We start from the raw sequence: 15,928 nt of genomic DNA on the forward strand, positions 1-15,928 counted from the left end.
AAGTTCCACTTTCCTCCCACTCAATTCTTTCGAGAGAAACTCCTTCTCTAGAAAGGACCCGTTCTTGGCAACGAAGATCTTGCCTTCGGATCTGAGGTAGAAGGTATACCCAATAGTTTCCTTAGGGTATCCTATGAAGACGCATTTTTCCGATTTGGGTTCGAGCTTTTCAGGTTGAAGTTTCTTGACATAAGCATCGCATCCCCAAACTTTTAGAAACGACAGCTTAGGTTTCTTCCCAAACCATAATTCATACGGTGTCGTCTCAACGGATTTAGACGGTGCCCTATTTAAAGTGAATGCGGCAGTCTCTAAAGCATAACCCCAAAATGAGAGCGGTAAATCGGTAAGAGACATCATAGATCGCACCATATCCAATAGAGTGCGATTACGACGTTCGGACACACCATTTCTCTGAGGTGTTCCAGGCGGCGTGAGTTGTGAAACTATTCCACATTTCCTTAAGTGTGTACCAAATTCGTGACTTAAATATTCTCCACCACGATCTGATCGTAAGAATTTTATTTTCCTGTCACGTTGATTCTCGACTTCACTCTGAAATTCCTTGAACTTTTCAAAGGTTTCAGACTTGTGTTTCATTAGGTAGACATACCCATATCTACTTAAATCATCAGTGAGAGTGAGAACATAACGATATCCTCCGCGAGCCTCAACACTCATTGGACCGCACACATCGGTATGTATGATTTCCAATAAGTTGGTTGCTCGCTCCATTGTTCCGGAGAACGGAGTCTTGGTCATCTTACCCATGAGGCATGGTTCGCACGTGTCAAATGATTCGTAATCAAGAGACTCCAAAAGTCCATCTGCATGGAGCTTCTTCATGCGCTTGACACCAATGTGACCAAGGCGGCAGTGCCACAAGTATGTGGGACTATCGTTATCAACTTTACATCTTTTGGTATTCACACTATGAACATGTGTAGCATCACGTTCGAGATTCATCAAAAATAAACCATTGACCAGCGGGGCATGACCATAAAACATATCTCTCAAATAAATAGAACAACCATTATTCTCAGATTTAAATGAGTAGCCATCTCGAATTAAACGAGATCCAGATACAATGTTCATGCTCAAAGCTGGCACTAAATAACAATTATTGAGGTTTATAACTAATCCCGTGGGTAGATGCAGAGGTAGCGTGCCGACGGCGATCACATCGACCTTGGAACCATTCCCGACGCGCATCGTCACCTCGTCTTTTGCCAGTCTCCGTTTATTCCGTAGTTCCTGATTTGAGTTACAAATATGAGCAACCGCACCGGTATCAAATACCCAGGAGCTACTACGAGTACTGGTAAGGTACACATCAATTACTTGTATATCACATATACCTTGGGTGTTGCCGGCCTTCTTCTTGTCCGCTAAATATTTGGGGCAGTTCCGCTTCCAGTGACCACTTCCCTTGCAATAAAAGCACTCAGTCTCGGGCTTGGGTCCATTCTTTGACTTCTTCCCGGTAACTGGCTTACCGGGCGCGGCAACTCCCTTGCCGTCCTTCTTGAAGTTCTTCTTACCCTTGCCCTTCTTGAACTTAGTGGTTTTATTCACCATCAACACTTGATGTTCTTTTCTGATCTCTACCTCAGCTGATTTCAGCATTGAATACACCTCGGGAATGGTCTTTTCCATCCCCTGCATATTGTAGTTCATCACAAAGCTCTTGTAGCTTGGTGGAAGCGACTGGAGGATTCTGTCAATGACCGCGTCATCCGGGAGATTAACTCCCAGCTGAGACAAGCGGTTGTGCAACCCAGACATTCTGAGTATGTGCTCACTAACAGAACTGTTCTCCTCCATTTTACAGCTGAAGAACTTGTCGGAGACATCATATCTCTCGACCCGGGCATGAGCTTGAAAAACCAGTTTCAGCTCCTCGAACATCTCATATGCTCCATGTTTCTCAAAACGCTTTTGGAGACCCGGTTCTAAGCTGTAAAGCATGCCGCACTGAACGAGGGAGTAATCATCAGCACGCTGCTGCCAAGCGTTCATAACGTCTTGGTTCTCAGGGATTGGTGCTTCACCTAGCGGTGCTTCTAAGACATAATCTTTCTTGGCTGCTATGAGGATGATCCTCAGGTTCCGGACCCAGTCCGTATAGTTGCTGCCATCATCTTTCAGCTTGGTTTTCTCTAGGAACGCGTTGAAATTGAGGACAACGTGGGCCATTTGATCTACAATACATAGTGTAAAGATTTAGACTAAGTTCATGATAATTAAGTTCATATAATCAAATTATTTAATGAACTCCCACTCAGATAGACATCCCTCTAGTCATCTAAGTGAAACATGATCCGAACTCAACTAGGCCGTGTCCGATCATCACGTGAGACGGACTAGTCAAGATCGGTGAACATCTCCATGTTGATCGTATCTTCTATACGACTCATGCTCGACCTTTCGGTCCTCCGTGTTCCGAGGCCATGTCTGTACATGCTAGGCTCGTCAAGTCAACCTAAGTGTATTGCGTGTGTTCCGAGGCCATGTCTGTACATGCTAGGCTCGTCAACACCCGTTGTATTCGAACGTAAGAATCTATCACACCCGATCATCACGTGGTGCTTCGAAACGACGAACCTTCGCAACGGTGCACAGTTAGGGTGAACACTTTCTTGAAATTATTATAAGGGATCATCCTACTTGCTACCGTCGTTCTAAGCAAATAAGATGCAAAAACATGATAAACATCACATGCAATCAAATAGTGACATGATATGGCCAATATCATCATGCTCCTTTGATCTCCATCTTCGGGGCACCATGATCATCTTCGTCACCGGCATGACACCATGATCTCCATCATCATGATCTCCATCATTGTGTCTTCATGAAGTTGTCACGCCAACGATTACTTCTACTTCTATGGCTAACCGTTTAGCAACAAAGTAAAGTAAATTACATGGCGTTATTCAATGACACGCAGGTCATGCAAAATAATAAAGACAACTCCTATGGCTCCTGCCGGTTGTCATACTCATCGACATGCAAGTCGTGATTCCTATTACAAGAATATGATCAATCTCATACATCACATATATCATTCATCACATCTTCTGGCCATATCATATCACATATATCACTTGCTGCAAAAACAAGTTAGACGTCCTCTAATTGTTGTTGCAAGTTTTTACGTGGTTTGTAGGTTTCTAGCAAGAACGTTTTCTTACCTACGTATGACCACAACGTGATTTGCCAATTTCTATTTACCCTTCATAAGGACCCTTTTCATCGAATCCGTTCCGACTAAAGTAGGAGAGACAGACACCCGCTAGCCACCTTATGCAACTAGTGCATGTCAGTCGGTGGAACCTGTCTCACGTAAGCGTACGTGTAAGGTCGGTCCGGGCCGCTTCATCCTACAATGCCGCCGAAACAAGAAACGACTAGTAGCGGCAAGAAGAATTGGCAACATCAACGCCCACAACTTCTTTGTGTTCTACTCGTGCATAGTAACTACGCATAGGCCTGGCTCATGATGCCACTGTTGGGAATCGTAGCATAATTTAAAATTTTCCTACGCTCACCAAGATGCATCTATGGAGTCTACTAGCAACGAGGGGAAGGGAGTGCATCTACATACCGTTGTAGATCGCGAGCGGAAGCGTTCCAATGAACGTGGATGACGGAGTCGTACTCGCTGTGATCCAAATCACCGATGACCGAGTGCCGAACGTACGGCACCTCCGCATTCAACACACGTACGGTGCAGCGACGTCTCCTCCTTTCTTGATCCAGCAAGGGGGAAGGAGAGGTTGATGGAGATCCAACAGCACGACGGCGTGGTGGTGGATGTAGCGGCTCTTCGGCAGGGCTTCGCCGAGCTTCTGCGCGAGAGAGAGAGGTGTTGTAGGGGAGGAGGGAGGCGCCAAAGGCTGTAGGTTTGCTGCCCTCCCTCCCCCCCACTATTTATAGGACCCCTTGGGGGGGAGCCGGCCAAAACCCATCTAGGGTTGGGGGGCGGCGGCCAAGGGGGGAAGGGGTTGCCTTGCCCCCCAAGGCAAGGGGGAACTCCCCCCCTAGGGTTCCCAACCCTAGGCGCATGGGGGGGAGGCCCAAGGAGGCGCCCCAGCCCACTAGGGGCTGGTTCCCTTCCACTTTCAGCCCACGGGGCCCTCCGGGACAGGTGGCCCCACCCGGTGGACCCCCGGGACCCTTCCGGTGGTCCCGGTACAATACCGATAACCCCGAAACTTTCCCGGTGGCCAAAACTGGACTTCCTATATATAATTCTTCACCTCCGGACCATTCCGGAACCTCTCGTGACGTCCGGGATCTCATCCGGGACTCCGAACAACTTTCGGGTTTCCGCATACATATATCTCTACAACCCTAGCGTCACCGGACCTTAAGTGTGTAGACCCTACGGGTTCGGGAGACATGCAGACATGACCGAGACGCCTCTCCGGTCAATAACCAACAGCGGGATCTGGATACCCATGTTGGCTCCCACATGTTCCACGATGATATCATCGGGTGAACCACGGTGTCGAGGATTCAATCAATCCGTATGCAATTCCCTTTGTCAATCGGTATGTTACTTGCCCGAGATTCGATCGTCGGTATCCCAATACCTAGTTCAATCTCGTTACCGGCAAGTCTCTTTACTCGTACCGCAATGCATGATCCCGTGACTAACGCCTTAGTCACATTGAGCTCATTATGATGATGCATTACCGAGTGGGCCCAGAGATACCTCTCCGTTTACACGGAGTGACAAATCCCAGTCTCGATCCGTGCCAACCCAACAGACACTTTCGGAGATACCCGTAATGCACCTTTATAGTCACCCAGTTACGTTGTGACGTTTGGCACACCCAAAGCACTCCTACGGTATCCGGGAGTTGCACGATCTCATGGTCTAAGGAAAAGATACTTGACATTGGAAAAGCTCTAGCAAACGAAACTACACGATCTTTTATGCTATGCTTAAGTTGGGTCTTGTCCATCACATCATTCTCCTAATGATGTGATCCCGTTATCAATGACATCCTATGTCCATAGTCAGGAAACCATGACTATCTGTTGATCAACGAGCTAGTCAACTAGAGGCTTACTAGGGACAGGTTGTGGTCTATGTATTCACACATGTATTACGATTTCCGGACAATACAATTATAGCATGAATAAAAGACTATTATCATGAACACAGAAATATAATAATAACCATTTATTATTGCCTCTAGGGCATATTTCCAACAGTTTGAGCACCCTAGACGGTTGAGGTCACCTCGGAGCCATATTCCATTGTGGTGAAGCTCCGTGGTTTCGTTGGGAGCCTCCAATTTGGTTGTGGAGAGAGCCCCAACCTTGTTTGTAAAGGTCTGGTCGCCGCCTCCAAGGGCACCAATAGTGGAATCACGGCATCTCGCATTGTGTGAGGGCGTGAGGAGAATACGGTGGCCCTAGTGGCTTCTTGGGGAGCATTGTGCCTCCACACAGCTCCAACGGAGACGTACTTCCCCTCAAAAGGAAGGAACTTCGGTAACACATCCTCGTCTTCACCGGCTCCACTCTTGGTCATCTCGTACCTTTACTTGTGCAAGCTTATATTGTGTTGCATCTCTTGCTTTCTTGTGTGCTTGTTGTTGTTGCATCATATAGGTTGCTCACCTAGTTGTATATCTAGACAACCTACTTTGTTGCAAAGTTTAAATTGGTAAAGAAAAGCTAAAAATTGTTAGTTGCCTATTCACCCCCCCCCCCTCTAGTCAACTATATCGATCCTTTCATCCTCCCTCTCAAATCCTTCCCAAATCCTTGGAATCTGAAGATTTTGTTTGTTGATTTCGACCTCAATCCCTCCCTCAAGGTAATCTCCTTCGATCCCCATGTTTTCATTCGAAAAATGCTCACACTTGCTCTATTCTTTCAAGGTTTAGGCAAACCCTAGTTTTTCATGGATCTTAAAATTGGTATGGAAATATGATATATTGTTTGGCATTTTGCTAGGGTTAGGCTTCTTAGTATGTTAGGGTTAGGGTTATGGTTCTTATTATGTTGGGGTTAGGGTTTACTTCGTCTCAACAATCATACATATGTTCCACACTAGGGTTCCACAAATCAACAAATCATCTACGAATAGGGTTAGGGTTATGGTTCTTATTATGTTGGGGTTAGGGTTTACTTCGTCTCAACAATCATACATATGTTCCACACTAGGGTTCCACAAATCAACAAATCATCTACGAATAGGAATACTCATCTAGTTCTACTAATTTAAATACTAATCTACAAAATACTCATCTAGGAATTTCATACTCATCTAGCACTTAACAAATGAACAATACTAGGGTTCCACAATGATTACAAATCATCTACAAATCCTAATTCACACAAAGTATTTCCATTTTACATACAAATTTTTAATGCCAGCGAAACAAGGGTTCCACTTCCACCGAAACTTGCACAAATCTGAAAAATGGGTAAGATTTTTCAGATAGAAAGAAGGGGAACGGAAGAGATTACCTTCTAGGAGGGATTGGGGAAGAAATCCATAGAAGAAATCACCAGATCTAATGAACTTTGGAGAGGGAATTGAGAGGGGAGAGGAGAGAGCCGCCGTCGCGCTCTCTGTTTTGGTACTGGAAGTAATGGGGGTCTGATGGGGGAGGGCATCGCCTAATGTGTAGGCGCTGCACATGGCTGTGTGGCGCCTTACAGTTAGGCGCTGCACAATGAGCCATGGCACCGGTCGGCTAGGCGTTGCACATCAGGGGTGGGGTCGGGCGTGGCCTCGGGCTGCCACGTTGGCCTGGTGTGCTGCGCCTGTCAGTCAGGCGCTGCACAGTGTAGTGTGGCGCCGGGCTGTCGAGCGCCACACAAAACGATCAGCTAGGTGAATTTTTGTCACCGACGGTTCACTTTGTGAAATTGTTTTGCCCATAGGTCAATTTTGTCCATTTTGCCCTACGATGACAGTTGTGCGGATGAGGTAAAAAAAGGAACAGAGCATGTCAGGTAAGGAAGGAGATATCTTGAAGCGAAATAGCACAGACCTTGCGGCCAACCCTACGTCGCGGATGCGTCCGGACGTCTCCTATCCACCCCACATATGAGCTAGGTACGGATTTGCCGGTCAGCCCAGTCGTTCGAGTTGGATTTACCCCATCCGCTTGGATGACGTTTTTCCGTTTTACTGTTCAAACAATGATCCGGTAGCTCACCCTAACATTTGAGGCGGATATTGGGGATGGGAAGCTTTAACAAATACACGTACTCCCTCCATCTCATAATATATGAGCGTTTTTTTACATTAAAGTACAAATCTTAGTGATTAAGCTGGGAGGAGGTCCGTTGGTGGGTCCGGCGCTCCGGCCGACGAGGCGCCAGAGGTCGCTGAGCTGTGGTGTCTCCGTGTCTCATAGCCGATGTCCTCTCCTGTGATCCGATGTGACCCTTTCACCCTCGCCGTCCGCCTGCCAAAGCCAGCCGCCATTTTTCACCCCGCCTCATCCGTCCAGTCTACTAGTAAAAACACGTCTCAACAAAGAGCAATGCCTGCTGGCACTGGACTCTCTCTCTTGTGGGCTTGTGGCAAAGAACCGGCGGCTCGTAAATGCGTGGGTCCATGGAGTACTTTCACCCAAAATAAACGTTTTGTACCAGAGTACTTGTCGCCAAGAAAACCGAGCACAAAAGGCTAGCTAGATTCCTGTAATCCGACGTCCCTTTCCTGCGCCAGTGAACACCAACTGCGCTCTGCTAGCGTTCGGCAGATGGCTAGCGAGAAGCGATTCTCCTAGAGCCACCCACCCATGACTTTTGTGCGCGGCTGGATCGGAAATGGAAACGGCAGCGACGGACGAGGAGAGGCGAGCAGGAGCACGCCGTCATAACTGCCGGAGGCCCCAGCGGCGGCCTCGGGCCTGGGAAGATCGGTGAGCTAGGAGCCAATCAATCAATCCATCCGTGGACACCACAAACGGCCACTTGCGCTTTCAACCATGTCGCCAGCACTGTCGGTCTCTTCCTCGCTGAGTTTAGTTTTTCTTTTCTTTTTTCACTCGTGATGAAACGGTGGCTGAGGCTGCGAGCTTTCCGAGCTCCATGTGCGTGCAGGCGCAAGAAATAGCTATGCGATGGTGGCCTAGAGTAGAGCTACGCACTGGCCGGACCAGCAGCAAAAGAGATTGATAAAAAGCATGGGAGGGAGGGCCAATAAATTCAGAGCCCAACGAAACTGTCTCTGTTGCAGCCGGTGAGTCAGTGAGGGAAAAGAAAGCAAGTGTTCCTGTTGCAGTTAAGGTTCATCAGACTTGAACAGAAAGATGGATCCAAGAAAAATCCAACCAACGCCCAACCCTCTTTTGCCCAAACGGATACACCGGATGGCTCCAGTCGCGTCGGTTTCCTTTATTACTCTTTCGGTTTTGACAAGAATAGCAACAGGGAATCTCGATCCAACAGAGAAAAAACAAGAAACAAGAGTTGTGACAATATCTATCACTGTTCTGAAACCGATAAACACTAATTCAGCAGGAACGCTTTCCACATAACAGGGGGAAGAACACAGCATCCCATGACCAAATAAGTAGCTCTTCTATACATTCGTGTCGAATCGAATAAAGAAGAAGAAAAACAGAAGAGAGATCCTAACAGGCAAAATGCTACTACTATGTCTTTTACATAAGCACAAGAAGAATCTGCACAGAAAGATATAAAAAAGTTCTACAAAATGCCGAGCAGTCCTGAGCAAGTACCTCATATCATGTACAGGGGAGAAAGCAGGACGATGAACAGCAGCCATTTAGTACAAGAAGAAAGAGGGATCACGCAGTCAGACGTCCAGGCTCTATCACCTTGCTTGCCGGGGCCTTGTCCCTCTGCTCTACGTACGCAGATGGGAACCAGCCTGCCTTTCCTTTGCACTCCCCTTCCGACCACCCGTTTGGAGACACCTGTCAAGACAGACACACAAAGATTGCTTGCTTAGCACTGCCGGCCCCATGTGTTCTCTCTTCTTATAAATGGACAGTTATGCGTTGCCTTGCATCTCATCATGTTCATGCAGCAGCAGTTACCCAACTTACTGCGGGTATGAATTAAGGTGTGGTTCATTACTTCAGAAATTTAGCCATGAGGTGTAACACGAATAATGGATGGATGAAATCTACAACAGTGAATGCTGATGTGCAAACCGAGTGTACCTGGCGGACCACAACGAAATCACCCACGGAGATACTGAGCTCACCATCAGCCTGACCATCAAAAGGATGGATTACCTGCACGACAAGGAAGTCATCAAGTGTTAAGCTTCTGGAGTGATGAAATGCTATGTTCAGTACAGCAAGTGTGCTGCAGTTGCTAAAATTACTCAACAACTAATCTTGCCAAATACTCCTTGCCATCCTTTTATTGCGTATATTTGTTGTTTGTGTGTGGATTAACCCACATGGAATTTCCACTCCAGCATTTTTATGTGGTATTACTATATTTAGCAGGTGTAAAAAAAGAATAACATGAAATGCAAGGTAGGCGAGGAGCTTTGTTGAAAGAATGGCAGCACGGGATATTCATCGATCATATTAAGCACTGTCTAAGCTGCAGTTCTGATTCAACAAAATGGGTACTCACATGATTTTGGATAATCATGCTACTAACAGCATATTTTATGGCTTTCTTATGCTACCAAACAGTTTCTCGATTTCTTTGATTGCTGGAGAATCAGATGAACATTTGTTTTATGAATCAATCAAATGAACTTGACATCGTAAAAATCAGCCATGAGAAAGCACATGTTTATAATCTACTTATAAATAAATATATGGAGCAGTTCCAGAGATAGCTTTCTGGGGCTTCCAAAAAACCTACCATCAGTCTGTCTAAAATAGCTCATGCCAGTACGGAACTAAGGTCTAACATGATACAGAGTACACAGCAACAATATAAAAGAGTGAAGAACAGTAGAGATGACACACTACAAACTGATCTGCCAAATATGCGGTGCAAAAGGCGTACGTACCTCCCCAACATAATGCACTTCCTGACCATTCCTTGTAGGTTCGCTAGTTTCAGTTAATGCTGGATCTTCTGATATGCTATTTGAGTGCACATGTGTCGGTGATACTTTAGGTGATGATACTTTAGGCTCCGATGATGGATCTGATGATGGCACGTCATCGTTGTTGTCTGACTCTTCATGGGGTCTTGCATTGAGCATCTGTGCAAATCAGCAGAAAAATGGCAATAACCTTCAGCAGAAAATACTCACATCTGTTTTCAACGTTTAGGGCATTAAAAATGCACAGTACAGGTCAAATAATCCATTATTTAGAAATAGCTATGCACCTCATCATGAAGTTTGTTCAGAATATCAGCAACGTTCTGATGGTAAGTTCTCTCGGCATCAACCTGCAAGTGGGGCACACCATAAGATAACGCTCATTAATGTTTAATGCTCAATTCTGTTCAATCAAAGTTATCAAATTTCACATACGGTACATGAGGCGTATGCATATTTGGTTGGAGCTCATGAGTGTCAAATCCAGGAGTGGGAAACTTGAAGTAGGAAAATTAACAAAAAAAGCTACCTGACTTATTTAGGGGCAAGTGAAAAAAAAACATACCCATGTTCAACATCTAAATCACACATATCACCAATCACATCAAACGGACAGAAAATCCAAACTATGTTTTAAAAAGGCACCTGGTAATTAGAAGACATATTTAATTTCCAGGATACTTTCAAGGGGATTGGGCCAAACTATAAGAATTGTTTATATGCCAAAACTTACATGGCACTGTTTTACTTCTAATCAGTAAGTACAGTTTTGGTAAAAAAAATACTCCCTCTGTATCAAAATATAAGACGTTTTTTGTTCTAAATTTAGACGAAAAAACGTCTTATATTTTGATACGGAGGGAGTAGATCAGTAACTAGGCACCCACACATCAGGGTTGAGAACAAAAGCAATGTACCCATATGACCACACGTGCACATGCACACAGGCAGAACAGAATAAAAAGATAAGTCATTGAAATGAAGTTCTATCCTAGAAATGAAGTTTCTAATCAACAAAACCAAAAGGCAATTTATGACCGTTCTGTTTATAGCATAAGTGGCCGTACCATACCACAGGAATCTCAGCCGTCAACATAAGTACATATTCTGAAATAAAAGTGAGGCGTACCATACCATTGCAAGAAGACGATCGAAGGTAATCTGTTGCTGCTGAGCCTCTACAGCCTCCATAGCTGCCGTTGCTTCCTTTCCTAATGCTGCCAGCGTAGTTCGGAGCTCTGATAGTTTTGACTCTGCATGTTGCAGTTTCACCGAATCTGTATTACCACTACTCTCCTTCGACTTCAGTTGCCTTCTAACCACATCAGCTATCTAATAAGAGAAACATTGTCTTTTTAGTATCAGGCAGGGATCTCTGAAGTAGTTACAGTGCTAGGCGAGTAGCTCTGTGATCAGCTGACCACACAGGTTTTTCCAAATGCCACTTTGTTTTGCTATAATTTCTAATTTTATGTATTAGTCTATGGAAGCTAAAGGAGTGAAATCACAGGTACTAACTCCTGGCATAACCACTGCTCTGGAGAAGATAATTTTTCATCTGCTATTCATTACCTGAGACTCCATATCTTGTCTGATCCGTTGATAGCGGTAAGTTAACAAGCGAGCATCTTCAAGAGGAGCACTCATTATCATTTCTCGAAGAGGCTCAAAAACCTGTGGGTAGGAAAAACCAAATGGTTAAACAGTAGCAATACAGCTGAATCAGAAAATGTGATGTCATTAGTTAGATGTAATCATAAAGAAGTTATATGTGCATTTTAGAATGCACAAATCATCATATCACATTTGGCATTCACTACTTGCTTTGATACTATTTTGTAAATTTTAACAGAATAAACCACGTCTAGCTTCAGATGACATTCCACTCAAGGGTAAAAAGGAAAATATATCACAACATAGATGTTTCGGACTAATAAACATAACGCCATGAAGGCAACATTTGTGATGTTGAGAAACTTATGAAATAGTGAAACTGAGGATGGGAATAGCCATCACCTGCTCTCCAAGAACTCTAAGAAGTTTCTCCCGCTCTATCTCCATTTGGCTGTGGGATTTACCAAACTCAACTGAAGCCTTTCCCAGAACAAAACCAAGATTTTGATTGTTGTTTCCATATTTGCAACAATCCTCAGCTAGCTTTTTCACTACAGGAAGAAACATTATAGCTTGACAACATCTCAAAATAGAAGCATATGCACATACAACAACAACAACAAAAAACAATGTGAAGTTACCTATCTCCATCTGTTTGGTGCTAACAGCAACAAAACCCTCCAGTCCTCGTACAATGGTTCGTTGGAAATGCTACAAAATGAGACACAACCAATTCACTTTACAACAATCGGCTAGACTAGTTATCTTTGAGTCCTTTTACAGTACATTAAATTATTCTATGCCGTTTATTTTTATGATGCAGCGGCTAAGATATAATAACAATACTACACTAGAATTCTTGTAGTATATTCAGGCATGGAGGGCACTTCGGGCAGTCCAGCATCCAGCTTCTGCTGGTAATCCACGAGCTGGGCGACGGCTGGAGGGATGCCGCCGGAGCTGCCGTTCATGCTGTTGGTGGAGTGGTGGTGGCCCACATCGGGTTGGGGATGAATCGTAGTGGGTGCGGGGTACGCGGGTCTAGGCGCGAGAGCATGCTGCTCTCCATCGCCTGGCCGCCAAGCACATCACACTTTGCCTTCCGTCGAGTTCGACGTCCACGCTTGTTTAGGCTTGGATTTGGAATTGGCGTCGAGCGAAACAGTTTTTTGTGGAACTTATATGGTTGGATAAGGACATGGATTGAACGTGTCGTACACACTGTTTCTCTCTGAAGTTACAAAACAGTAGTGGAACTGATTCATTTGTGTCCCAAATTCGCTATGTAACATGTGATGCTGTTATTTTATAGCCTGTAAGCTCTTTGTGGTAGCCTACATGTAACACGCATCATCCAGCTACTGCTAAGATCAGTGACCAGACTAGTGCTAAAGTTTTGCATGAGCTCTTGGATTCCATGCTTCATCATTAGAACAAAATGTACAAAATTTAGTGCTAAAGTTCATGATTACTTAGGAGCTCTAGTGATCAGCTACTGCTAAGGGAGACAACGAGCAGCGATTGGCGGCATCGCCCTCCTCGTCGACCTTCCGTGCAGCAGCTTCTCACCTGACAGTGGCGGCGCAAGGGAGGAGCGGGCATACAGCTGCGCTCATCACGTGTGGCGGCGATCGTCACATACGGCGGAGCTATATTGGGATCGTTTGCAGGGAGGCAAGGTCATGTGGTTGTGAGCAGTTAATTTTCCTGTTCCTTCTGGATTATTGGAGGCATTGAATCGATCGGGTGAGAGAACCCAAAGCTGAGAATATTAGCCTAGTCGGAAATTACCAAGCTATCCTCAAGCTGAGCTTTTAGGCGAACCATATCAATCGTTGGATTAACTTAATACTACACCTAAAACTCAGTAGTACAATGTACCGTAAGTAATCTCTTATCTATCACAGGTAACAAACCGAAGGAAGGCATACTTTAGCTGCTCTTGTGGTATTATAAAGCTTCTGGAGATTCTGGTGGCACTCAAGTTCAGCTTCATCAACAAGCGAAGTGTCTTGATTATGGCGTGCGCTGAACGTCTTGCGAACCGCCTGCAACGTAAATGTAACTCTCTCAAGAGTGGAACAGGCAAAGAAGCATGGCATATGATGCTCGAACCATTCATTCTATTGGACCAAGTAAAATTAGGCTCAGCTGCCGAATAAGTGGGTATCCACAGTCAAACGTACAAGAAATGAGTAGGTCCAGATTAGTGTCAGAAACCTAAAGAATAGATATGCAACTCACTCCCTCCCTTCCAATGGCTGCTGTTCTGTTCTGTTCTCCCAATACAGTGGTCACTACCCATAACCTCAAAAATTCTCAAACTAACTCTGTGTGGAATTGAGTGGCGGAGCAATTGCCGGGGGAAGAACCCTATTTCTACTTCCGGGCGAAATTCCGGCGACCCGGTGATCAGCGGGAGGCTGAATTTGTGGAATTTGGGAAGGGAACCCGTACCTGTTGCTGCTTGGCGACGTGCTCCCGCAGCTTGCTGGCCTGCTTCTTGAGCGCCTCCATCCGCGCCGACCGATAGGATCGATCAAAAGCGAACGGCGCCTCTCCGGCGGTAGATAGGAATTGGGGGAATAATAGGAGAGCGGCTGGGGAAAGCGGAGCGACCCGCTGGTAGCACTCTCCTGCTACACGACGCGAAGCGAAGCGCTAGAAGGGGCCGGCGGCGGAGCGCAGTAGCGCGGCGCCGGTACAGCGGTAGGAGGGAGCAGCAGTAGAGCAACCGCCCCTCGCCTCTCCGCGGTTTGTTGGGTTGCTGTGGTGGCGGTGACGATGGTGGTGGTGGTGGTGGTGGTGGGGTTGGTGCGGAAGCGGAAGCGGGAGGCAGTAGCTGCTGCCGTGGTCGCTCTGGCGGTAAGGTAAGTAGCTGCCTGGCAACCGCAACCGAGGCGGCGGCGGCGGCGGGCACGGAGCGCGCCGGCCGACGACGGTGACGGCTGCCGACCAAACTGTAGAGCGAACCGCTAAGCTGGACCGTAGAAATGGCCAAATGAGAGTGTTCCGGTTTCCAGAGAAAGCGAGAACGCTGGGCGTGTGACGGAATTGATCCGGACCGTCGAGCCGAGCCGAGCCGCGCGTTAGTCCCACGCCATTGCGACCCGCTGGTAGCACTCTCCTGCTACACGACGCGAAGCGAAGCGCTAGAAGGGGCCGGCGGCGGAGCGCAGTAGCGCGGCGCCGGTACAGCGGTAGGAGGGAGCAGCAGTAGAGCAACCGCCCCTCGCCTCTCCGCGGTTTGTTGGGTTGCTGTGGTGGCGGTGACGATGATGGTGGTGGTGGTGGTGGTGGACTTGGTGCCGCACGTCTCGCCGAACACCCCCGCGAACGAGTCGAGTTCGAACGAGTTGAAGTTGGCTTAGCTCAACTCATATAAAAATTCGAGCGAGCTCAAACCGAGTGAAGCTCAAAGCCGAGCTGTAAAACATGACTCGTGCTCAGCTTATAACGATCTCGAGTTGATCTCAAGTTAGTTTCGAGCAAAATGAGAATCATAAATCTATGATGAATATCCCAACTAGAAAAGGGTCAACACGACATGAGAAAGCACTAAAAATTTATTACTCCAATCAAGATGATGATAATCTAAATTTCTTCAAAGTATTTTGACGTATTCTCTCATAACCGAAAGTTTAGTACCCAAATAATATAATGATTCGCGATAGACATATAATTGGGAAAAAATTATTGGCCCAAGACCTAAATATTTTTTGAAAGAAATAAGGCCTAAATCTTCTTTGCACTTAATTAAACTTTCATATTTGTTCGTAAAGAAACTAGAGAAAATCATGGACAAGGGCAACATATATGGTAATAAATTATCTTATTTCCAATTAATATATGGCATGATCATTCAACATAATGATATCATGTCGAGGCGTCGATCTATCGCGCTAAAATCGAGCAAGCTAGTATTGACTCGAGACCGGCTCGTTTCTTAGTCGAGTTACATAAAATGTCCAAACTTAGCTCGTTTATTTTCGAGTCAAGCTAAAATTCGAGTCGATTTTGAGCGGCTCGCGAGTCTCGAGCTTTTCTTGCAGCCATCTCACCGCGGCCCGCAGCTTATCTAATCTGCATCGGACAAAATCTTTGTATTTTGTTCTACTCGCCGGCCATCGTGCTCGTTTTTTGTTTAAGACGCCGGCCATTCCGCTGACGACACCACCAGGGATGAGATGGTGCTGGTGGCCGGCTTTTGACTGCTGCCAGGTGCCAGCCAAGCGCTCTTGTGCTCGGTCGCTCTCGCGTCGGCGTAGGCGCGTGGCTCTGCGAGGT

At 46.1% G+C, this 15,928-nt stretch overlaps 1 protein-coding gene across 1 annotated transcript; it reads right to left on the reverse strand.

Moving 5' to 3' along the window:
• Window positions 1–8,454: 8,454 nt before the first annotated feature.
• Window positions 8,455–14,931, reverse strand: LOC123097953 (SH3 domain-containing protein 2). Its single transcript, XM_044519812.1, has 10 exons — window positions 14,099–14,931; window positions 13,573–13,689; window positions 12,283–12,352; window positions 12,044–12,192; window positions 11,600–11,701; window positions 11,162–11,359; window positions 10,315–10,377; window positions 9,989–10,186; window positions 9,174–9,248; window positions 8,455–8,924 (listed from the first exon to the last, which is right to left on the reverse strand). Exons 1-10 carry the CDS (start codon window positions 14,156–14,158, stop codon window positions 8,796–8,798), a joined length of 1,161 nt encoding a protein of 386 aa, XP_044375747.1. The 5' UTR covers window positions 14,159–14,931; the 3' UTR covers window positions 8,455–8,795.
• Window positions 14,932–15,928: the final 997 nt, after the last annotated feature.

The sequence above is a fragment of the Triticum aestivum genome, chromosome 4D (assembly GCF_018294505.1).
Source record: "Triticum aestivum cultivar Chinese Spring chromosome 4D, IWGSC CS RefSeq v2.1, whole genome shotgun sequence".
Lineage (NCBI taxonomy): Eukaryota > Viridiplantae > Streptophyta > Magnoliopsida > Poales > Poaceae > Triticum > Triticum aestivum.